General features: G+C 32.3%; 2 protein-coding genes across 2 annotated transcripts; one reads left to right on the top strand and one right to left on the bottom strand.

Moving 5' to 3' along the window:
• Positions 1-2,092: 2,092 nt before the first annotated feature.
• On the bottom strand, positions 2,093-6,288 carry LOC113396178 (phosphatidylserine lipase ABHD16A). The gene is made up of 9 exons (XM_026634013.2): positions 5,924-6,288; positions 4,853-4,906; positions 4,460-4,767; positions 4,215-4,375; positions 3,877-4,130; positions 3,535-3,699; positions 3,264-3,448; positions 2,957-3,155; positions 2,093-2,826 (listed from the first exon to the last, which is right to left on the bottom strand). Exons 1-9 carry the CDS (start codon positions 5,993-5,995, stop codon positions 2,731-2,733), a joined length of 1,494 nt encoding a protein of 497 aa, XP_026489798.1. The 5' UTR covers positions 5,996-6,288; the 3' UTR covers positions 2,093-2,730.
• A 663-nt stretch (positions 6,289-6,951) lies between these two features.
• LOC113395946 (protein GPR107) lies at positions 6,952-20,730 on the top strand. Its single transcript, XM_026633697.2, has 12 exons — positions 6,952-7,278; positions 7,643-7,750; positions 8,288-8,448; positions 11,695-11,825; positions 12,619-12,722; positions 14,292-14,396; positions 15,471-15,754; positions 15,829-15,946; positions 16,577-16,707; positions 18,141-18,282; positions 19,240-19,391; positions 19,733-20,730. The coding sequence occupies exons 1-12, from the start codon at positions 7,192-7,194 to the stop codon at positions 19,824-19,826; spliced, it is 1,617 nt and encodes a 538-aa protein (XP_026489482.1). The 5' UTR covers positions 6,952-7,191; the 3' UTR covers positions 19,827-20,730.
• The last annotated feature ends 5,515 nt before the right edge of the window (positions 20,731-26,245 follow it).

The raw sequence follows: 26,245 nt of genomic DNA, 5'->3' as shown, positions 1-26,245 counted from the left end.
GGATACTGCTGTAGCGGAGACATTTTGTTAGTTAATAACTTTACGTGAGTTTTGTGTATTTATAATTTTATTGAAATTATATCAAAAATAAGAAAAAAAATAATTAAGTGCCGTTTATATTTTTTTTAAATCATACAATACAAAATTTATTTAAAAACAACGATCCATATAATTATCCAGACAAGGGTATACTAAAAGTTACAAGTTAATATTTATAGGTACATACATATACAGCGCTATTGGTAATTCGACGTATTCCTCATTAAGCATGAATCTACAGAAAGCAATTCTTCTTTCAGCATCCTCTTCGTAAATAACGTGCGCAGGATTAAAATGATAATACAAAATATCTTAATTGTAACTTAGCTACTGAACTGTACTTAAAACAAATTTAATATAAAATTTAGATACATAAATCTAAATTTTATTTTAAATTTGTATTAAGTAAGTAAGTTAAGTAAATAAGTAAGTTCTTTCTGATCATTTTATTTCGGTTGTTTTGAAATAAATTCCTAGTTTTTATACATTTTCGGAAAGCTAAGTAAACGATTATGTTTTTAAAATTATCTGCAGAACAAGTTTCATAATGATTTTTTTTGTTTGTCAGGCATATTTGAGGGAAAAAAATAAAAAAAATATTGAAATAATATCCTTTTCCGTCTCGCATTTTTAAATTTGGACCGATAATTATTGTTAAAATAATGAAAAATATCCACTGTTTAATCGTTTTTATAAATCAGAAGAAAAAAGTAGATTTTAATTGATACTTTTTTTTAAATACATTTTTGAAGTTGCACTTTTGACTTATTTTGAAAAAATCTAAAAAACGTGATAACTCAAAAATGGTTCACTTTTGCATTATGCATATGGAGGTTAAAATTTTCGCAAATAGTCGCCCCTAGCACCACTAACGGGAATACGTCGAATTACCAATAACCCTGTATATGCCGCAACCAACTGGGGCCACCAGGGGCCTGAGTAAAACAATACATCTTCCGTTCATAGAATAAGGACTCTCCTGAAAATAAAAAAGTGCGTGCCTCTGCATTGTTATAGCAGGCGGTTGCTGAACCACGCCTTCAGCTTCTTACAAGACACTCATGGGGGTACGACCGAGAAGTCTACATAGAAGCTAGAGAGTTAACAGAGTCAGTTTATATCCCCCAAAGTACGGTCTAAAGCAAATTACACCTTTTTTCCGTTGTGAAAACCTTCAGAAAGGGTATATACCTGAAGGTTTCCAATTCCTAGTTTAGTAGTCACGCCCTATCTTTAAAGCGTCGGTTCAGTGGAAGGGCCGAGACGACGCCCTCGTCGTGTCCACCGAGCAGGATCGGCACTTCCCTGTTTCCGGTCTGCCGTCTCCTTCTGGATCATGATAATATCAAAGACGGAGGCTACGGTCCTCCACGTCGATTCTCAACCTCGTGGACAAGGATCTGCCTCTCCACGTTACACTCGCTTGGCACGTCTCCAGTGTATGCTGTGCACTAAAAGCAAATTTCGTTATTCTATGAACGGCGAATGTACTTATTGGCTGATGTCATTCAGGCCACTAGTTAAAATGTGCCACTTAGTACTTACTATGTGGCGCATTTCAGTTTATATGTATTATCTACGATGGCGCAATTATGTTACAAACGCCTAGCTACTTAGCTAGACGTTTAAATGAATGGCTTATTAAGTTTTTTACCTGCGACATATACACAGTACATACTACATAGGTCACAGAACACTATTATTACTCTTATGTAGGTAGTAATTCCTGTAACGTATAATCGTATATATAAGGTTGCCAAATCTTAAAACAACAGCCTTTCATTTTGCCAAAAAAATATGAACATAATTAAATGAAAAATATGAAATGGAATGCCTAGGTACGGTCTATGTCATTGTTAAACTAAATAATACGTTTTGGAAGTTTTAGGCGTTGGGTAGGTATTACTCAATAAAATTTAAATTTTTAGGTTAGTTAAGCACTTATCATAAGTTAACCCTGATTTTTTTTTAATATAAATTAAAGAAGGGTCACAAAGATTTTGTTTAATTAAGTGATAATTGCCTCATTTATTTTATGAATAAAAAAAACCTCTTTTGAATAGTAGCATCCTTTATTTATTCTTATACCATGACAAAAATACAATAAATAGTATTAAAATAGTACATTTATTAAATAGGTGTAGATATATACTTTAGTAACTTGGAAAAAATAACAACGAAACCGAATGGTTTTCAGGATAAATTCATAATAAACAGGTAAGTAATACCGATGAGCAAATAATTGTTATTCTTCACTTCTCCGCACAAATGAAATTATGTCAAGTAAGGTCACCGATTACATATTTGATCGAGCAAGAATACATTTAGATGATTATATATTTTCATTAAAATTCACATTTAGGAAGTATTTACTGCGTAATTATTATTAATCACATTTATTAAACATTGAATGACAAAAATGGAGTACTACACACCAATACTAATTCTAACAGTAATTACTTTTACTAATAGAATATGTGAGTGATAAATTTTAATAATATGGTAATGTTTATTATTAAGTGTTCAGAGTAAGCAGTTTTATTGTAATATTTGTAATAGATGACCAATGAACTACAATATTACTGTAAGAAATAATCAATTTAGCACAATATTTCCCAATTACATTTAACATATCACTTCTGTTATAATAGTACTAGAAAAAGCTGCAGGAATACAGATTATTTAATTCTTTTAACCATTAATAATTGCTTCCATTATTGATGTAAACTGATCCTCTGGCAATGCTGTGCAATGGGTTGATCGAAAATCACGCATGTACCTTGAAATCTAAAATAAAATATTGTTAATTTTCTGACTTTTAGTATATGTTTTTTTTTTTTACTTATCAGTCTTTTAAAGTGTCGCTAAATTATTAATGTATATATTTTATGTATCAGTTAACTTGTTAAAATCTCACCATTGGCAATATTTTTCGCTTGATAGCAGGCAGTTCTCCACATGACATTACAATACGTTGTTGGTCTGATAAAGCAACGCATGCTTCGAGAACATCCATGATAGGTTTTTCTGACTCTTCTTCAAATAGCTCAGGATGTCGTTGTTGTAATAACGCAATTAGCAGAAAATTCCCACGATTTGATGCCAGTTGGTTTGCTCTATAAATTGAAAAGTGTATGTATGATAAACACTCCAATGATTTATAAATTAATAATAAGAAACTATCATATATAAAACGCATATTTTATTCAAGTTAAGAAACATACTTGATACAAATAACTTCATCTTCAGTTCGACGCACTAGCTGCACTGGTCCAGAATATTTGGATAACATCTCAGCTATATTCAGATTAACAAAAGATCGTACAACTTCTTTTACTAGCAACTTCCAAGACTTGGGCATTTGATTTTGTGCCAAGGGTAGTAGGTCGTCAAAACACGCATCTAAAATCTAAAGTAAAAATTGGTAATAAAAATTATTAATTTTTTGTATATACAATTTTTTTAATACTGAGTGTTTAATTTGTCTATATTTACAATTCCTTTAACATCGGGATAGTTGATGGCTGCCCATGTCGTTGTATAGCCTCCAATACTCCACCCAAACAGTACTATGTCTTCAACTTCAAATTCTAGCTCATTAATGGCATACTGTATAACTGCATCAATGGCATTTTGTTCTTGGCGAGGATATGGTGTACCCTAAAATAAATATTAAGGTAAAGTAGAACAAAAGAGGATGGCAAAGAAGTGAGGTCGCAAATATTTTTCAGACTGTTTTCTTTATTCTCTTCTTTTTATCTTAAATAGGTTAAATAAATTGATATATTAGTATCAATTAATATATAATCTTATATCTTCATAGTATTTATAACTTACAGTGCTTCCAGCAAATCCTGGATGATTCCATCCTAATGCAGAATACCCTGCATTAATTGGTGTAGTCATAATTCCAATTTCATAAAAGCCAGAATTTCCTTCACTGCAAATGACAAGTATATTGCCTTTTGGAGAATCAAGCCTATTATCAACAAACATTGTATCAATGGAATTGCCATCAGCTGTAATGATTTTTGCTCTCTTTCCATTATAAGTCTCAACAAGAAACGCCCGACCTTCAGCAAGGAATTGCCCTAAAATGTAATTTATAAAACAATAATAAAATAGTCAGATAATTAATCATGTGATTATAAAATTAATCATTTGAAACAACTTACACAACATGTTCTCAATAATGGTAAGTGTGCCTGGGTAGATGAGGCTTAGTGCAAAAGTATGTACAGCAATATATGCTAGTATTTGTATAATCACTTTCTGATAGTATGGTAAATCCGGATTAGCACATTTAGCAAATGGTTTGTTTTCAAACCAAGATACACTGAAAACAGGAATTAAAGATTATACCTATGTATAATTTATTAATAATTATATGTATAGTACATATAAAATTATAATTTATCACCTTGGTAATTGCTCCATTTTAAATGAAGGAACCCAAGCATAAAATTCGAAATCATATTTCCTGATCCGTTCTAAGTAAGCTCTTTGATCATCACTTGGAGTATTGAGGTTGTTCAAAAAATCAACATATCCTGGGTTACATGCTCTTCCGATGGCTCTCATAAAATAGGTAAAAGCTATGAAGCATCCCAGGCCACCAAATGCATAGGTAAGAAACTTTGCCTCATCCCATGAGAAAAAGCCTCTTTTATAAATATACATGCAAATAAATGGTGATGTATAAATGCTACAATTGAATACTGTTTGTGCCTGAAAAAAGATGGATAATTACTATATGCTTGAAATAAACAAGTCGAAGCCAAACAGAATATACTTAAGATAAAAATTATCTTACAGTTGATAAAATCTTGTTGGCAACTTTCTCAGGTCCATATGGTTCGTAAAAAGTCTGTAAAAGATGCATTCTATTATTATAGGCTAAGCCAGGCTAATATAATCCTACAACTAATATAAAAGACCTATTTAGTGAATGATGAAATTACAAATTTATATTAAATGTTTCAAATTGAGTGTTGAAAATAAAACTAAATAATAATAATAAAAAAAAAATGTAATTATTGTATTACAATTTTTTTAATTCATATAGTGAAGTTAATCTTTCCTAAGTTTTCTTAGTCATGTCAGTTATCTCTAGCCTGTTTAGATTGATCAGGATTTATATCTTTGATAATTCCAATTTTATTTTTACAATCAGGGCCAGATTTAGCATTTGACAACCGGGGAAGCTGCTCCAGACTAAATAAAATACAAATCTGACGAATTAACAATTTCAATATAATATAAGTATATATGTAATAAAATGGGACTGTAGCTTGAATTTTTGATGTTTATTAATTACTTTTTAAATATTATTGATATAAATAGAAGAGAACATAAAAGGTGATCTGCAAATAACTTATTAAAAATACAACTGAGAAAGGAAAATATTCAATTTTTTTTTTGTCTAATTATAACAGTAGGGTCTCCATTCTCAGGTGTGGGTCCTCTGTTGCCCCCAGAACTTACAGATCTCCTTATCTGGCCCTATTAATAATATATCAAAAATATATTCTAATAATAGTTACATTTCATATTCATATCAAATAAAAGAAATCCTAGTCTTAATGAACCTCCCTTGATTTCTAATTTTCCATATTTTTAATATATTTTGGGTATTACGTCGTATTTATCCGAAGCCCTAATCAATTGATTGCGATGAGAGTGGAATGGGGAGAGCCTGGGGGTGAAAATCAATAACTTATGTCAGGGGTCATCTAATAATAGTTTGATATCAAACTCGTACTCATATTTACTTGTGTTAATAATTATATTATTTATGATATTTAATAATAACAAAATATACCAATTTGAAGAGAATACAGTGATAAATTATGTAGATAAATTATATATTTTTTTGTTTACTTACTTCCTCTGGTCCTAGTCCATAGATTTTGAATAACCGAGGAGAAAAGAAACATTTCTTCACTAATTTAAACATTTTCTTTGCTTTTTAATATGTTAATCTAGAGTATGATAGGGTTAAAACACGACACCAGATGATTTTATATGAACATTTAAATTAAACGAGAATTGTACTTAGAAATCAATATGCAAATTTATTATAATTATTTGTAAGAGGAATGACTTTTATTTGCACAATTCGAGAAAAAATCCTTACAAATTGTACCGGAGCGTTAAACACTCAGAGTTGCGTTGAAATACTGATTGGATTGTCTATGGTTCCATAAATAAATAATCAATATAGTGCCACCGACTTAGCTGTTCAAGCGGACAACTGGAAAACTAACGACGCCATTTTAAATTGTCATTTTAATGTCAACTTTAGCTAGCAACCAGTGTTCCCACTTTAGTTTGATATACCAACTTTCAGTGTCATGACCAAAATCATGTATATTTAGATCCATCCCCTATCATTGAAATACGAAGTGATACTAAAAGCGAAAGCAGTGATTCTGAAGATAATAATAGTGATTCAATATTATTAGTATATTGTATAAAAATAGTTACTGTATAAATCTTGACCTCGTGGAATGGGGGCAATATTGTATCAGTATTATTGGTAAATTTATTTAAATGTTAACACTAACACTTAATTTGACAATAGTGGCACTATATAACTATAGATCCAATTATATAATATAACATAAATATGGCATACGCGTGTACTTTTGAAAATAATATTTTTTTAAATTATTTTAACTTATGTTTATAAGTTGGCCTTAATCAGTCGGTATTGAAGCTAACTACGGTTAAGATTTTTTTTTATCATATTTATAATCAATATGCTGCATTTTTTATATTTGAATAGATATCATTTAATTTATTATATTGGTTATTTAATGAAAATATTGTTTGATTTTATTTCGAATGATGGTTATGTTGCCTAGATGCCAATTGATCATTCTAATATTATTTATCTGTAACTACTCGTAGTAAAGAGTATCAGAATTCTGTCAAGTTCGGATTGAATTGTAAGTTGTGACTGTGAAGTGTGAGTTTGTGTTCTGACCTGAATTATCACAGGTATCTTTAACACATTGTGCTATTGTTGTTTTCTAAAAAGTTGTCGTCATTAAGTTTGAATATTTTGTCATTTTTAAAAACTACATCGTATGATAATTTTACTTTTGGCAGAGTTTAGTGATTCATTTGGTGTTTGAGTAGTCATGAAATATGATTGCGGTGGTGGCAAAGTCTTTATTTGCAATCCTTGTAATTGCGTCGACTGTTACTTCCAGAATACACAAGCTGCCTCTTACGGTGAATATAATTGAATTTCCTTTAACAATTGATATTTATCTTTGTGTAAGAAAACTTATGATATTGCAAACAATATAAATATTTATAATATTTATTTTCCTAGATTTTTTTTAGGTACGATATTAAACATATTGATATATTCAATCTATGTTAGACCTCGATAGGTCTTTATAGAAAATACCATACTTCCAGAAAAATATGAAAGGACACATTATATCTACCTAAATAGTATTTAATAGACAATATATGCAAGCAAAAAAAAACTTGTAAATTAAATGTAAATCATAAATATTAAATTTATTAAAAAAGCCATTCAGTCAGAAATATCAAAATCTTAAATTGCATTGTTCTCAATATTTTTCAGGATGATGAACGACACTATGTTGACCTCACAACATTTGGGTTCTTTCGAGGGGGCATTCTGGAAGTGCATATGATTAATTTCAAGTTACCATCAGGGCCTGTGGGCGAGGTGAATATATTTTATAAATACTATATTTAAGAAATAATATTTCAACAATTACTTGATTAACTAACTAATTAATTTTATAATTTTAGTTTATGTAAATATTTATAATGATCTTTTTTTGTACTGTTAAAACAATCTCAATAATATTGTTTGTATAACAATATGTTGGACTATAGACGTGATATCCATTTATTATATTACCTTACACTGATTATTGAACAAAATATGGTGTCTAGTTACTCATGAAGGTGCCTCCATGTTAAATTATTGGCACATTTTTTTGAGATTGTTGTTCTTATTTTAATCATCTCACACACACTAAGACATCTTGTAAGTATGAGCATTTCTTATACTAATGCATGCTGATACTTAATTGTTGAGGGGTGCACTATCTTGAGTGAAAAGAATAACATAAATACTTAATTACAAATATTTTGAAGACTGTTTAAAGTGAATTATGTATGTACCTCTCGTTTTGTGATTTTTTACATATATTAATCTTTCTAGAATAATTATAGCACATTTTATATTCTTTTGCAGTATGGTTTTACCCTGGATAGAACAGTAAACGATGCTATTAACCCATATTTGGAAGTGCATTCAGACACATGTATTCTGAAAGGAGTGGAGAAGAGCAGCACACTTCTTTCACCTCATCACCCGGCTATTGTCTTCTTGAAAATGGATTTTAAAAATCTAAGGTATTATTTTCTTTCAAATTTTATTTACTATGATATGTATGATTGTGTTTTGTATTATTAAGACAACTCTTCATCGGGCTTGTTTATGAACTAATTATGAAGATGTTATTAGAGCAAAGTGCTTATTTCTTTTTGATTTACTGCCTTACCTGCATTGAATTTGTATTAAAAAGCAAAACAAACTTATCCTAATCTGGGATAATTCTGAAAAATCTTGAACACACTTTTTTGTGATTATAATTACTGACTTATATTTCTAAACATGCAAGAATTATTATTATTTACGTATTGGCAATGCGAAATGATTAATAATGTGGCTTTAATGTTATATTGCTTGTGAATGCGTTAAAGTTATTCTTTATTACAATAGTATAACAATAATTATATGATTATAGACAAAAACATTAAGCTAAGCTTTCTATCTGCCTGTACTGTGCTAATACACTATACTGATTGTTCTTTGATCTAAACTGTATTGTTGTGTTTCGGTTTGAAGGGTGAGTGAGCCAGTGTAACTACAGGCACAAGGGACATAATATCATAGTTCCAAAGGTTTGATGGTGTCTTGGTGATGTAAGGAATGGTTAATATTTCTTACAGCAGCATTGTCTATGGGTGGTGGTGACCACATACTATCAGGTAGCCTATTTATTTGTCCCCCGATCTATATAATTCAAAAAAAGGCAAATATGAAAGTTACATTTAATTTAACTTGGATAATTATATATCATTACAAATAAATGATCATGCAATGCAATTTGTACGCTTGTGATGTCCTCATTGCCCATGTCTACCACAACAACCACATGCCGGCGACCACAATTGAATGTTGAAAAAACAAAACAATTATAACATTATTTATTTTAATAATAAGTGTTGATTATAAATTGAAAAAAATTTTTTACATACCACATATATCAATATTAACTCTACGATAAATAATATACAGATAAAAAATATCTAAAAAGAGAATTGTGAATATAAAGAATTAATTGAAGACTCTCTTGAAGAGATAATCTATATTTTCCTCAACAATACACAACATGAAAAAATTTAAAAACAATAATTATAATAAGAAAATCAGATACAATACGGTACAGATAAGCTTCATTGTACATCAAAGAATACAATAACATAAGAGATAAATACATTTTACAAAAGTATGTACAAAAGACTTGTTACTTCAATAGCAATCTCACTCCGACAATCTTTGGCTAGATGACTTGAAGCGGTACTGGCGTGTGAAATACTGTGCTTAATAATAAATTAGATTATATTTGTTGAGATTATTTAATTTTTAATTTATTTTAAAAAAATCCTGACTGAATAGAGCTACAGAGCCACTGCTCTTACAATGGCTTGGCTTCGCTCGCGTTTTAGGGGTTAGACTTCGTGTGTTAGGTTAAAAAGTCATGACTGCCCTTGGGGTTCAGGCTTACTGCATACGATATTTCACCAAATTCGGTTTATTTGTTTGACCGTGAAAGAGCAACATGCAGACAGACACAGTTACAAGATACAAGAAATTATTATAGTTATTAGATACAAGAAAATATAAAAGGTAATTAAACCGGATATTATAAAACAATATAAGATGTGAGTATGTAACTATTTAGCTACTTTAATTTAGTTTGGAATATGATTAAAGTAACAGGGCTTCGTAGGGTTTATTGAAGAGTTCCTTGATAGCATCGGCATAGCATCATCATCATCGTCTAGTATCCCAGACCCAGATTATATCGCTGGCGTTAATATTGTATTTATTGTTATTATTATGTACGTAACAAAAGAGCATTATGGTACGAGGATACATTTTACTAATACGCTGTGGAGAGTTCAATATCTTCGACGCTTAAGTGTTTATACAAAGTCCCACTGTCGGAACCGCCTGTGTCTTAACGAGACTAAAACTCTAAACTCAAGAACAACCGAACGGGTTTAATCATTGGACGAAGTGATTCATAAGGAAGGTTTAGGTATAAAATTCATTTAATATGACAATGATTGTTGAATGTCAAAAGTAAGGCCGACTATGCTTGCTTACTGTTACTGGCGTGCGCCGCGTGTGCTAATTTACTATATTTTATTTGTATGTCTACAGACATGTTGACCGTGCCTCTGGTGTATCCATCTTTAATATTGTTTTTTGTGTGCCTGCATATTTTTTACCTGGCAGTATTACAATTTAAATTTGTGAATTAATTATTATTACTTTACCCTTATATGGTATTCATAAGCAAAATAGATGTCTGTCTTCAAAAATGTCGTTGATCCCGAACGGATAACCGCAATGTTCCCTTAGAGGGGTGTATGTCTAGATTTCTTGGCCGGTCAGGATGGTGGAATTATATGTAACCATATAAAAAGTTTTATGTAGACCTTTACTCTACCCGCGCAAAGCCGGGTCTTATCAATATAAAAGGCAAATTTAAAAGACAATTACAGGGTTTACATAAATGTATAATAAGGCATAACTGCAGGAACGCTCGAGCTAAGAGTATGCGAATTCAATTGATGTTCATCTACTGCGAATGTCCGTAAAGATGTTTCAAACCAGTGAACATAGAAACAAATATTTAAAGATCATAAAATAAATTACATTATCGCTTTATACTTATCTTTGTCGAGCAATAAATAATTATATTTGATTATTATAAATTTAAGAAGCAATAAATAGCTCAGTGATTGTCATTCCAAATTGACGTTAATCTTTTATTTTAAATAATATGCTTTAAACTGCGAATTTATATAAATTGTATTGTATGTATTTTTGTGTTCGTCATATTAAAATATGTAATATTTTCAAAACGAATTCATTAATAAAGCAAAGCAAAATATTTCATATACGATCTATTGACTATGAAATATAAATTCATCTGGTGATTATTCTATGAAATATTAATGCATATTGTGACCAACTTACAAACAACGAACCTTGATAATCCATCCAAAATCAATACAGAACATTGTTATGAGTCTATTGAAAAACGTAAACATAAATCGGTATATATTAATAGTACATTAAACAATAAAAATATTTTAAGTTATATAGTAAAAAAATAATACAAACAATACAATCGATTACTCGGTGGTAGGTCTTTGTTCCTATTTGGGTAGTGGAGTTTGGTGGTGTAAGATGTAGGAAATAGTTAATATTTCTTACAGAACTTACAGGTTGTTCATTTGTCAGCCCGTTCAAATATTACAGATTAAAAAATAATAATATGGTAATAATATTGTTTACAGATTGAATATAACTTGTGAAGGTGAAGTGACAGCGCTGCACCTCTACCAGAACCGTTCGATGATACCCATTGACAGGACCAAGAGACAATCGCAATACATGTTCGTAAATAGACGGAGAAGATCTCTTGATGGTAATCATATTTCTTTGGATGTTTTGTCGTTATGATAGGTGTGGCATGACCTTTATCCTTTTGACTTTTAAACCCTAGATAACAGTAGAAAAACTCGTAAGATGCTTTCAGTTGCAAATGCTGTAGATATATTATATTGCAATAACTAAAGTATGAAAATTATAATTTAACAAATGTACGGTTTACATGGGATTTGCTATGATCGTAATTTTTTATTTTTGTCTGTTAGAGTAATGATACGGAAAGCTTTCTGTCCGATTACGAACACGTCGGCCAATCTCTAACGAGACCAGCCGACTACGCAGGACATACTATAGTACACAAGTGTGTGTGTGTGTGTAAACACAGGTGCACTCTGTATTCCCCCTCTCTCATAATCTGATGGGACGGCAAATTCGACTCGACCGGAAAGAGTTCAGGCGCAGGACCAACGGTATTATGTGTTTCCCGAAGCACGGGAGTGTATACACTTCCTACTTCCAGACACCAGGCTGCTACTGAGAATTTTTCGACAGAAATTCGAATAACTTTTTATTGGCTCGATCCCAAAACCTTTTTGTTTAAAGTTATCTTGCTAGCAGACCAAGAAGGCTGTCATAATAGTTAAAATAATAAATTGTCATACAAGGATGTAAAATATAAATTAGTTTTATTTCCTGGTTTAATCTCAGTATAACATTATATATTTAAAATAAATAATATAATTCAATTGGTTTCAATAATATAATTGAAAATATCTTTGAATTTTTTTGATACTTATATGATAATACGTTACATACATACATTTGTCTAGCGTCAGACGATACAGACGAGCAGACGTTGGGCCCGCAGTGCTCCTACGCCGTCCTTCCCATCACAAAGGAGACACGCAACGGTTTCGACTATTACAACACGAGTGTAAGTTCAAATGTCTATTTTTACACGGCTTTAATCCTTAACCAACTCCTTGTGACTAGGGACTTGGTAATTATTTCTGAATATGATATATTTGTTTTCCATAACTTCAGATCGATATTGGTTTAGTCCAGTTATTATTAAAGATATACGTCGCTGCGTTTTTGAGTTATAGAGATTTTAATTTGTAAAAAATAAAGGATGATAGATTAATTGCTCATGCCTGCCTCTGAGGATTATGGTCATTACACCCTGGAAATAAATAAAACATCGACGGTTGTCACGAGGCAGAGATCCAAGGCTGTCAATTGATAATGCATCGCTAACATTATGGGATGACTGATGGATTACGAGGCCCTCAATGTTTCTTATGGTACCGTTATCGCGATTAATAATGTCTGTCATTACATAAAATAAGTCTAATTATTGCATACGACGAAGCAAACAAGCAAGACCAGCAGTGATGCGATTTATGGCGGCTATCGCGACCATTCTCGGCCACCGCCGCGTTGTGCTTTCGTTATACCGATCATGTGGACCTCAATTTCCTCTAAGTTTACGAAACACCTTTGTAGTCAAACGTCGGCTTTCGTTATACAGCTGACAGATTTGTATACGCCTTGTTGGGCTACATTTTGTCATGATGTCATTCCGAACGAATCAAGTCGAGATATTTTTTTCACCAATTATACTGACCCCTGTAACCCGTTGTAATAATTTTCTATGTATATATATAATTTATAAATAATTGAAGTTCCTTTTTTCTCTGTGCGTCAATCGTGAACATTACTGTACGTATCGGTATGATATGACCAATCGACGCGGAATCAACCGTAGTTGTTTATATATATTTTATAATGCACAGCGAAGCGGCTGTTACCAGTTAGTGACATTATATACCTCGTACAGATGATAAGGCTTTAGCCAACCAGTGAAATTACAAGCGTAAAGAGAACATCTTAGATCTCAGCTCGCACATAACTTTGATGAGACTCACGCATCGGTTACATTAGGCTGAAGTGACTGTATTTGCAGCCTATTTGCAAGTATCGGCCCTAAAAAAACAGCTGGTTGGTACGGTGTACACTACGAACTAACTGTCTGCAGATGTATATTTGTGTTCTTGCTTTATGCTTGTAATCGGACTCCGGACAGACGTCTCCCTAACGGGTGTGGATCGTTAAGTGTGAACGTTATTTATTTATATTATACTATGAAAACTTGACATTATCTTGCACCTGTTTGTATACCGATTGTCGTAGTAACCGATGTTACGATATAGAAGTCGCTGTGTGAATTTAATTTAGTATTGTGTCACAACTAAAGCGATACCATAATCTTCACCATGAAAAAATATATAAATAGACACTTTTTTTTTAACCATCTGTCAAACACTGACGAAGCCTATTAATTTCAAACAGATATATATATATATATATAATGGTTTTTTAGCGATCTGTCAAACACTGACGAAGCCTATTAATTTCAAACAGATATATATATAATAGCATATTTTTTTATATATATGTATGTATAAAACCAACTGCTATATTTTAGTCTAAAATTGTGCAGTTCGCAATGTACGTGGCGTCGGAGAAAGAGGAAGGCCTCTACAATCTTTACTTCCACAACTGCCCTCGCGAAGATGTCATCAACCCACCGCCCATTAATGTGATGGTGAGTGCACTGTTACCTGTTTGTTCTGTGTAAACATTTGTTTAAATGAGAACGTCAACGTGTTCTTTTCATTTCTACAATTATTATAAATAATATTTATGCTACGAAAAGATTTGTCTTGATCCAAGTAAACCTTTTTTTATTGTCTACACATGACTATGATAATATTGAATATTAGTAAAAAAATTAGTATTATAATAAAAAAATAAACTAAAGTACAAGAAAAACTGAAAGGTTCGATGACACGAAATACTAAATTAACACAAAGTCGAACGAGCCACCAACGAAACTTTTTCGAGTGCTGCCGTTATAAGTGTTGGCGAATAGGCAAAAAAAAAGAAATGTTTTCTATATTATAAATGTGTTCTTTTTTTCTATATGGTTAATCTGATATTAATTACTTCCAATTGATTAATGTTAAATTTTAATACAAGAACTAAAACTACTTGGTGCTAGGGCTTCGTGCAAGTGCGTCTGATTAGGTATGACCCACTCATCATATATTTTACCGCAAAACAGCGATAGTTAGCATTGTAGAGTTTGAAGTGAGTGAGCCAGTGAACAGGCAAATGGGACATCATAGCTCTCTATGGCGATGTAAGGAATGGTTAATATTTCTTACAGCGCCAATGTCTCACCTGATGGTGACCAATTACGGTCAGGTTGCACATTTGCTCTTCCGGCTACATAGACATAAAAAAATAAATATATAAGCGCAGCCACTTATGAAATAAGTAACTATTAATATATAAAACTATACTATACATAATATCTGTATACTAGTTGGCACCCGTGTTGTAGGGGTCGGTCATAGGCTTCAAAAAGTAGCGTATGTCCGTGGAGTACGAGCTTGCTTCATAAAAAATTTCATCAAATTCAGTTAAGTAACAGACAGACAGAGATACTTTCGCGGTTAAAATATTAGTATAGATTGTATAAGTTTTGGGTGTATTGGTTTGATCGTTAACGTGTAAAAATTGTTATCATTCTATGTCACACGCAATGGATTGTCTGTTTATATTTTTGTATAATATTCAAGGTGATAAATAAGTCGTTATATTATTTATTTCAAAGATCGAAATATACGAGAGCAACGACGGCAACTTCCTGTCCGCTGGCGAGATGCCGCTCCCGGCGCTGTACAGTATGATGTCACTTATATTCTTACTGAGCGCCGGCTTCTGGACCTTCATATTGAAAACGAGCAGGCACACCGTGTACAGGATACACATCATCATGTGTGTCTTAGTGTACTTGAAGGCGATGTCATTAGCTTTCCACGGTATTAATTACCACTTCATTCAGACGAGAGGGGAACACGTGACCGCTTGGGCTATACTCTACTATATAACGCATTTGTGAGTATTCTGATTTTATCAAGTACTTTTGTGTTAACGCGATTTTTTCTAATGAAAAAATTATATGGTTTCAGGTTAAAGGGGGCAGTATTGTTTGTAACGATAGTGCTCGTGGGGACAGGCTGGAACTTCATAAAGCATATCCTCGCCGACCGTGATAAGAAAATTTTCATGATTGTTATACCGTTGCAGGTAATTGTGTTTATTATTTGTCTTGGAACAGTTTAGAGAACATAAAAACTTAGCAGTTTAGAGAACTTAGAAAGTGTTTGAAAAGGACAGATAAACTTGCTAAGGCTATATAAAATTTGCTCCATGCCAAATTTCGTCAAACCCGTTTCAGTGGTTTGGCAGGGAAAGCGTAACATACAGACAGACATAGTTACTTACGCATTTTTAATATTGGTATAGATTATATATTACTTGATGAATGTGTGTAGATTAGGGCACCCGTAAAGTATAAATCAAACCATTATGTTCAGAAATTGGTGGTAGGGCTTTGGTGGTAAGCCCTTGTGGGTACGTCCCACCAACTCATCAGATTTTCTACCGCCAAAGAGCAGTACTCAGTATTGTTGTGTTTCGGTTTGAAGGGTGAGTGAGCCAGTGTAACTACAGACAGAAGGGATATAAAATCTTAGTTCCCTAGGTTGCAAGGCGCATTGGCGATGTAAGGAATGGCTAATATTACGTACAGCGCCATTGTTTATGGTGGTGGTTACCACATACCATCAGGTAGCTCGAAAATAGTTTCAGGTCAGCGTGTCTCCACCGAGACCCGCTTATACGTTAACGTACGTTACGTAATTATTTCGTTCGCAGGTCGTGGCTAACGTGGCAGAGATTATAATAGCGGAGAGCGAGGAAGGTGCCGCGGAACATAATGCTTGGCGCATACTGTTTATATTCGTCGACATGCTGTGCTGCGGTGCCATTATGTTCCCCGTCGTCTGGTTAGTATTATAAAAAAATCCTGAACTCATTAAGACATTTTTAACGGCCGGTAAAGCGCCTGCAAGATCCTGGTGATGAAGATGTCCATGGTCGATAACAGTCATTTTCATAAGGTGAGGCTACTCGTCGTTTGACACCTATGTGATAAAAAAAATTAAGACGTGTCATAGTAAGAAACGTGAGTAGTGAGCGATTGCGCTACGCAGTAGTACATTTTTGGATCTGATTGGAGGAATAGAGAAGCCGTAGGCGCACGCGATTGGTCCGTCAGTCGATGCCTGTCGTCTATTGGATAGTCACTTGTCATCCGGCTACTGTAAAGAGTACATGTGCTAACTTGGCCCCACTACTGCCCATCTGCTCACACCACACGCCGGCTATGAAAGTCAACTCAAAATGTCGTGTAATATAGTTGATTAAAAAGCAGTGTGTTAGTGTTTGCTGATTTTCATTTGTATTTGATTTCATTTTTACATTACATTACATTAGCAGCCTGTAAATTTCCCACTGCTGGGCTAAGGCCTCCTCTCCCTTTGAGGAGAAGTTTTGGAGCATATTCCACCACGCTGCTCCCATGCGTCTTGGTTTATTTCATTATATTTTATTGATATTTAATAAAGTATTTTTTGTATTTAAATTATTATTATATATGTAAGGTTAATACACGCACGTGCACGAGACGTATTGTAGGGCAAGCGTGAGTGCGCAAGCATACTGTGATTTTGTTTATTTGTATAACAAACAAAACTCACATTAATATAATAAATAATTAAACCATACAAAAATACTATTTAACATTCACGAATGATTAATAATAGAATTAATAGACATAATAATAATTTTATCATAATATACGTTCAATAAGGCGTTAGAACTATAAACATATACTTTTGGGTCTCCCGCGAAACTTCGCGTTTATTCAAAAGATTGTTAAGGAATTTCGAAACCTATGACAAGTTTTGTTTTGATTTCATTGTTTGATAAACTGCAAGTCACTCAGTTACATTTGGCACCGAATCTCTTTTAAATTATATTTTAATATAAAATAGTATACATTAGTTCAGTTAGAATTGGAGTTTGTTAAAAACACTTTAATTTTGTTTACGTTTTTAATTTTTTTTCTTATACATCCATAGCGCCGCTCTCTAACCAGTCAGTAAATTTCTTTGTTAATTCGTAACAATTTAGTAAAATGCCAACGAGAATCCCTTTAATTTTCTGCACGTCTACCGCTGGAGCTCTTCAAAATGAGACGTAGATAGCTGTATAGCGATCGCCCCATAATCACTGGGACAAAAATCGGCTTAAGCTATTAATAATAACTGATATTCAAAGCAATTGGCTGCGCGTTGACGTGACTTAGTTCTGTCTGAATAAATAATATATTATTATTAATGTGTTTAAAAGTAACCAGCACGTAATGAATACACAGGTCGATACATCACCTAGAGGACTCTTCGACTACCGACGGTAAGGCGGCCGTCAACCTGCGGAAATTGAAACTGTTCCGGCACTTCTATGTGATGATTCTCTGCTACATATATTTCACTAGGATCATTGTTACTATTTTGGAGGTAAGAAGGGAAATCGTTTATTTTTTTTTAAACAAGCGTGTAAACTAATATCTTATATTCAAATATTGTATCTATTTGAATGAGGTTTGAGGCCGTGAATGAGGTTTTATTGTACGAGGGACAAGGTCAAAAAAAAGTTCGTGTACTTAAGTACGCACGTGAGAAATTTTATTTAATCGGTCTAGTTAAAATAGTTTTTAAATGCATAAAAATAATCAGTTATAATAATTTAATTATATATAAAATACTTATTAATAATAAAAGAATAAAAATATTTTTTTCGTATCGCTTTTTAATAATTGTACAATAAGGTAAGTTATGAAGTTGACTATTTCGATCGAGTTATCACATCATTGGCGGTTTAGTGTGTAACTTTATCATTTAATTCACGAATTCGAATAATAAAAAATCAATCATAAATTTCAAAAATTACCACGCGCCAGAAGAAATGAACCTTCAATAAAAACCCAAAGTTATTATTTCTTTTCGATATTGAATATATGAATGTAGGTCTATATACAATATATAAGACTGCTATATGCCTCAGTCATAGTAAAATTACAAATGTAGTCTTTAAACAGTATATTGCGTCGTCATATTCTACTGTAACGTCTTCATTCATATAACATTGACTACTTCGGTGGTCTAGTGGTTTAATATAAGATCACAGACCCCGATTTTCTGGGTTCAAATCCCAGGCGGAGCCGATGAAAAGTTAGTCCCAAAGTCTTGAAGTTGGAAGTTTGCAGCCCCGTGTTTCGAAAGGCACGTAAAGCCGTTGGTCCCGCGCCTGAGCAGTTTCCGGTCGTGTCGTATTTGCTGTCTCGTCGGATTATGAGAGAGCGTACAATTAGTGTTTACGCACTAACTTGTGCACTATCATATGACCTGCGTAGTCGGCTGGTCTCCTAGTCACGAGAAAGATATGTATTTGTACATAACTAAAATTGTTAACAGAACACGGTGCCATTCCAATACTCGTGGATAGACGAGATGTTCCGCGAGATGGCCACCTTCGTTTTCTTCGTGATGACAGGATACAAGTTCAGACCGGCCGCCGCTAATCCGTACTTCACACCGACGCACCTGGACGATGTCGAGCCCAAAGTGTAAGGAAACTTTACGATTACAAATGATTTTAAGCAATCTGTGCTTACGATTCACGTTAATTAATTCTAAATAAATATATTACTTTTTGATAGTTTTAAAGTACTTAAAAGTAAAGTGGGACGTATATGTCCCACTGCTGGGCTAAGGCCTACTCCCCATTGAGGAGAGGATTTCCAGCTTATTCCAGCACTCTGCACTTATGTATGATGCACGCATATGATGGATGTAGCAGAAATTATCGCAATTTTTCTAAAAGTACTTTTTAAAATATATTTTCAATAGAATTTATATTTTATTATATTATTATTACATAAAACTTATAAACATAATTTAATTGCAGGTTGTCAGACATTGGAGTCCTAGACGGCGTCACCAACCGGGAAAAGAAGAGAGAGGACATGCAACCCCTCATGCAAGACAACAATTCCGATTAAATTATACTATACATCTAATTAAATAAGCATAGTTTTAATCAATTAAAGGTGTATTACAATTTTTAAATGTATATGTATTGTATAGATGTGAATAATTTCATTATTTGTTACTTTACTATTGGTAGGGCTCAGTGTACGCCTTTAATACCAAATAATGTGCAATTATTTTGCGGTAAAAATGTAAAATGTGAATACCCAACTTTATTGTAGAACGGCTAATGTACTGGGCCAAAGGTGAATCGATTGATGTGATCACAAGGTTACCAATTTCGGTTCTGCTCATCTTGTTATGATTTTTTATCCGTGGTTGGGTTTTGTGCCAGCCCAACTGATTCGGTACGAGTTATAGCTATGCTGCCGCTGGACATTATTATTCCGGTTGGAATAGTGAGTTAATCAGGCTACTCACAGGCCCAAAGGAGATAACACCTTAAATACGACGGTTGGCGGCGCATTGGCGTCGCATTGGCGGCCAATGTTTATGGTTAAAGTGCCAATGTTTATGGGCCTTCCTAAAATGAGTAAAACAAAATAAAAGCTATAAATAAAATTTAATAATTTTCAATGAACAATGTGACTGAACTAATAATGCTAAGTCAGAACTTATATTGACTGAGAGGCGGTCCAAGGTTGTAAATATAATGTATTTAAGCGAATTCTTAAATCATCATACTAATAAAAAACGCGATTATAATAAATTTGATATTTAGTTATTTAATCATTATCATTAACAAAAATAATTACATTTTAATTAAAAAAACACGATTGCCATTATAAAATAAATATTCAACGTCACTTGTGATGTAATGATTAACCATATCCCATACATTTAATATGTTCAGGAATTTGGTGCAATAAGTACATGAAAGCATTACACTCCTTTTTGTAAAGTCGTGTAATGATTGTTACTGATTCTAAAAAAAAAAATAAGCAAATATTGTAAAATATAGGATATCAATATGTACATTTATATAATAAAACTATTTTAAAAATAACTTTTTTCATCAAACGTAGATCAGATTTATTCAATGTTGTTAGTTTCGTTTAGTACTGTAGCTTTTATTTAGACATTTTTTAATATATTAGTATTATATAACATATTTATGTGTTTCAGTTTGTAGCGGTCATTGAAATCCTAACAACTTGGTAGTACTATTTTTTCTTCTATAATTTTACACGACACTGTACGAGTTTTTAGATTTCTTTTATCTTTCCTCTTTTCACTATTAATGATATGATTTTTAGGTAAAAATAACTATGTATATGTTTTGCGGCCTTCGAAATGTGTACTACTTTATGTATATCGGTACCAAAGTCATTTTTTCAGAACTGTTCTGTAAGAAGATTCTCGAAACCTCATCGCAGAATAAAAGCGTGAAATATCGGAATTTGATACGCGATATTGACACTAATACCGTTTTTAATTTATCGCACCATAAGTCGGTTGTCAAGATTTCACGAGTGAGATACGAAATGGAATCTTACAGAATCGCACTGCTGATTCAAATTCATAATCGTTTCATACTGATTTAAATTGGTACTTGAATGTCTCGTAAATTGAAATTTTAAGTTTTGTATCATTGTAAAATCATACATTAATATATATCTATTTTCCACATTCTGGTAAAAAATCTCATTTTGATGTTTTTATTTCATGGGTTCAAATGATACTATATAAATATCATCCTTTCTTCTTCTAGGTTCTTGTGTTGTTCCAAAGTTTAATCCCCGAAGTGAAATTATAATATCGGTTTATCAAAATTGTAATTATTTTGTTATCAAGCGCGTTAACTATGTATTAGTCGTTAAGAACCCTTGGTTATTTCAGTGTATTTGCTACTATGAATGTTTAAACACTCCGCGTTGTATGGATTCGTTTATTTTTTTTAATTTTATATAATTGTATACTTAATTGTACGTTATAAATTGCACTGTAATTAAACAGCGAGAATTAGGTGATATTTATATATTCTCATAACCTTATTTGTTTGGTAGACTTAAAGACGCCTGTGTAATGCTAACCTTGTGTATACTTAAATATAAGGTGCATAACCTTGTTATTTAATTTGAATTTATATCTATTTGACAATAAAAAGCTTTTCTCTGTAGGATAATATGAAAGCGGCGTAGTATAGTGGACTAGACTCTTAGTTTTTTTTAAATAGTTTTATATTGTGCGTTCTTCTAGCATTCGTACGACATATCTTTTTCGGGGTCATGATATTATCACTATTTACTTATATATTTTCCAGTGATCGGTATAAATAGTGCTAATTTACAAAAAATTGAGATTATGTAACATAAATTGTGACTTTTAAATTGTAACTTCAGTTCGAATCAAATGATTATCTTTGTATTTCAGAAATAATTTAGTCCACACTACCTAAAATATCTACTAAATTAGATTGAATATTATTTTATGTGGATTTTCTAAGAGCTGCATTCAGAAGTCTAAATGTATGTGTCAAAATGTAACGTTTTTGTAATATTATTCGCTACATATACCGATCACTGATATTCATTGGTTTTGTTACGGATCATATCTGAGAAATTTAAGTATAAAAATGTTGATATTTCTTCATGTCCTGTAATAAGTGTCGTAAATACAACAAGATGTTGTTTGGAACGACATAAACACTAGTTCGAATTTAAAATCATGCATAATTTAGAGAGTTATTACTTTTTATTTTATTTCAGTCGTTTTTTATGTGAGAAGGTAAATTGTTCATCGAGTTTATAGACGGCAAATAATAAGGAATTATCGTTTCATAATAAAGACGTTTATTTTATTTTATTACACATTGAGGACATGTTTGAATTCAACATGTCTGTTACGTGACTGGAGTTTGATACGGCGACCGCAGGCTCCCGACAGGGCGAATTTCATTGAGAATGGCTCGACAATAGAAATAAATCTTATAAGTTTATACTTATAACATATGAATATTCATTTTCAGTGTCTATTGTGATGTGATTGTGAGTTAAAAGTATGTTTTTTTTATTGTTTCCGCACTTCCTCGTCCCTCTATTTGTACAGATCAACGCATGCTTGTGTAATAAACTGATGACTTGTTCTTAAGAATTAAATTAATTTACTTACATATATAATTCAGTGTAGTTTTATTTCCAAGCAATAATGTTTTTATTATAATCTCTTTTGAAAATGTTGTTTAACTTAAATTTATATTTGTTTGAGATGTTCATATTATATGATGTAATATTGTACAAAATAAATGTAATTAAGGAAAAGTTTTTGTATTATTTTAAATCAGTAACATATTAAATAAATAATTATTTTGGTCAAAGTACACATTGTATAAAATCATTATACTATTTTGCAAAGGAACCGTCTTTTAAAGGTAAACCTATATCATATGACTTTCAAAGAATTTTCTCATTGTTAAGCCTGTGTTCTAAAATTTTCTGATTAAAAATCCAATAATAGTTTATACTAATTTCGTCAACATCGTATATAATTCTTACGTAATGGAGTAATCGTCATCACTAATGTCTAGATCGGATAGTGTCGAAGTATAATTCTCGGTTTCAGTTTTCTTTTAGTCCATATTGTGTAGTTTTAAATCATACAATTCTGGGTCTCTATTCAGGCAGTGACTGAGTATTGTGGCAGCAAGAATTCTTTTGACCTATCTATAGGACAACTTATTTGGGGTTCTTTTTGAGGTCTACACACGAAAATAAGCAAATTTTGCAACGCTTGACTCACCATTTATCATAGCTGCCAATTTCTCTGTGGAACGACTCAAATAAACTCACAAATAGCCCATATTACCCATAACATTGGAATTGACCTTCCTCAAGCAACTCTATAATATCGTTGATATAGTCTTATCAGCTATTTAACTTGTATGCATTCATAGAAATAGAAATCAGTGATATTTAATTTAATTTAAATTCATTATCGTCGCTAAGAACTAGAGAGTACCTACTAAATTAATTTAAATACCAGTTAAAAAAAGCAAATCGAATCGAGTGTTACATAATTTTGCTCCTGTATTTTTCACAGTTCAATGCTCCATGCTCCAAAAAGTTTAAGCTGAGCAGAATAGAAACTATAGACCACTTAAGACAAATATCATAAAGATCGGTTAACGACGTCCCGTTATTCATGTCCAGCTTGACAATTAAACCGACCTTAACACATTTTTTGGCCCTCTCAAAGTTCTCCCTCGATACCAAAACCAAGGTGTCGCTTTTATAGCAGACGACGCAAATGCCTTCGGGAAATGCATCTAGCAGAAATGCTGTGTATAATTTCTACCACAAAGGGCTAAAAACTGAGTACATCTTTCTCCGGGTCCTAATACCGTCTTGCTGATGGTGATTTTAATGGCATTGTACGGCGGACGGGCTAATGGGGTCACCTGATGGTAAGTGGTCATCACCGTCCCAAGACATTGGCGCTTTAAGCAATTTTAACTATTACTTACATCACACCAATGAATCTTGGGAATTGAGATGTCACTTATACCTGTAGTTACACTGGCTCACTAAGTACTGCTGCTTGGCGGTAAAATATATGATGAATTGGTGGTACTTAACCAAACGAACTTGCAAAATCCGTACCAGCATGACACAGAACCCTACATTCTGGATAACCACAACATACCATGCATGTATCAATTTATTTCCTAACCTCGTTTTCTGCCAGGAGACACTTAATATTCCATAAAAACTTATTGGGTAATTACATCAAGATTTGTATAGTCATTATTATATATTTTAGCCACCACCTACCACGACACTAAACACCATATAATTTTATCAGCCGTTATTCCACCGCCAAATGCAACGTATTTTGTGTTTCGGTTATAAAAGTGAGTGAGCCAGATGTTGTATATCTTTTAACAAGAAGCATAACATCTTAGTTGAGCCATTAAATAAATGTTATTACATCAGGTGGCACATTTACTCGTGAGCGTTCTAATTTAAATAAAAAAAGTGGTAATGTTACAAATACAAATTATCCTAGCAATAGGATTTTGCTTTGATTACAATAATAAATAATTATATATCTTTAGCTTCCAAGAATATGCTGCAATCAAATCTGACGGAGTAAAGTGACTTAGTTGTTATAAAGAGTGTTTGTTTTTTCGTAAGCAAGCGTGCAAGTAAAAATATCCGTAATTATACATGTAAAAGAATGCATTGAGCGCATATCCATTTCTAAACCATTATTCCGATTGTGATGAAACATTACTGCGTACGCTTGAGAAGTTCTTAGCCCAGAAACAGGTTTTTTTTTGTTCGTTCATTCTTCAATATAAACATTTTTATTATCCCCTTATTCCCGAGTAGAAAATAAATCGACGCCTGTCAGGATTAAAGATTAAATGTTGCTATTCCTGCGGCACATTTTCATCGTATCATGATCTTGGGTATCACTAAAAATAAGATATATATAAATAATAAGATCTTAGGTCTAAAAGGTTGACGGTGCGTTCGACGTTGTTCGTCACGGTTAATATAAAGTTACAATAAGAATTATATTTATAAGTCGTCCTTAAAATTATAGAGGCCAAGTACACTTTAATCTTTAATTCATTTTCAAACAATATTTTAATATATATGCAATATTCGAGCAGCGGTTGTTAACAAGTTGTAATAATAGTAGTAGCAGAAATACTTTGATGCCAGCGTTAGAAAATTATCGTTTAATGATTTGAAAGACATTACTTAAGTTTTTTTTAAATTTTTTTTTAAAAGACAGCTATGCATAAACATTTGCCGTGGATGTTATTCACCCAATCGGGCCTAAGTCAAAGCCCTATAATAATAATAGCCACGGTTTGGTTACATGACAATACCACTCTTTTTCAAAATAAACTTTGGACAAGATTTTCTCTTTTGAATAATATCATTTTATTTTTAAAATACATATAAGAATAGAAAAATAAATTGCCCGATTATCTGATACTATTGTATCATTATTTCTTTAACGTTTTCTGATATTTTATTGTGAAGGCAGATTTTTGGCAATATGCCAAACATTCCAATCTGCCGTATATAGTCTTCGATGAACATTCTTTTAAGATTTTATTGTACATTCATTTCCGTAGTCAACTATTACTTACTAAGAAAACATCATCTAGAAAATAAACGGTTTTTAAAAATTTGTAAAGCGACTGAATCAAAAATAAATTTGTAGTAGGTAGTAATTTTGAAGTAGATCGCACAATAACGTTGAATTTTTAACAATGCTAACTAGTAATTCAAACACATATATAACATGGTTAATAAACTAAAGTAGCCCTTGTCAGAAATTATTGAAATAAAATTGTTAAGTTAAGATCCGTTGATTAGATTGGCGTGTCGCCACGGACACGTGGCGCGAAGCGTCAGGAAGCTCAACGCGACGTAAACATGCCTATTTACACGACTGATCTTGGCCAGATCTT

This window comes from Vanessa tameamea, chromosome Z (assembly GCF_037043105.1).
Source record: "Vanessa tameamea isolate UH-Manoa-2023 chromosome Z, ilVanTame1 primary haplotype, whole genome shotgun sequence".
Taxonomy (NCBI): domain Eukaryota; kingdom Metazoa; phylum Arthropoda; class Insecta; order Lepidoptera; family Nymphalidae; genus Vanessa; species Vanessa tameamea.
The sequence above is the reverse complement of the archived record's forward strand: the minus strand, read 5'-3'. Positions and strand labels throughout refer to the sequence as shown.

Bases quoted from the DNA above. Each gene is read 5' to 3' on its own strand.
- LOC113396178 (XM_026634013.2), bottom strand. From the start codon at position 5,995: ATGTTTAAATTAGTGAAGAAATGTTTCTTTTCTCCTCGGTTATTCAAA. The intron at 4,768-4,852 runs GTAAGATAATTT...ATCTTTTTTCAG, and splicing joins CCAACAAGATTTTATCAACT to GCACAAACAGTATTCAATTG. The intron at 4,376-4,459 runs GTGATAAATTAT...TCCTGTTTTCAG, and splicing joins AAAATGGAGCAATTACCAAG to TGTATCTTGGTTTGAAAACA.
- LOC113395946 (XM_026633697.2), top strand. From the start codon at position 7,192: ATGATTGCGGTGGTGGCAAAGTCTTTATTTGCAATCCTTGTAATTGCG. The intron at 8,449-11,694 runs GTATTATTTTCT...TATTGTTTACAG, and splicing joins ATGGATTTTAAAAATCTAAG to ATTGAATATAACTTGTGAAG. The intron at 19,392-19,732 runs GTAAGGAAACTT...ATTTAATTGCAG, and splicing joins GACGATGTCGAGCCCAAAGT to GTTGTCAGACATTGGAGTCC.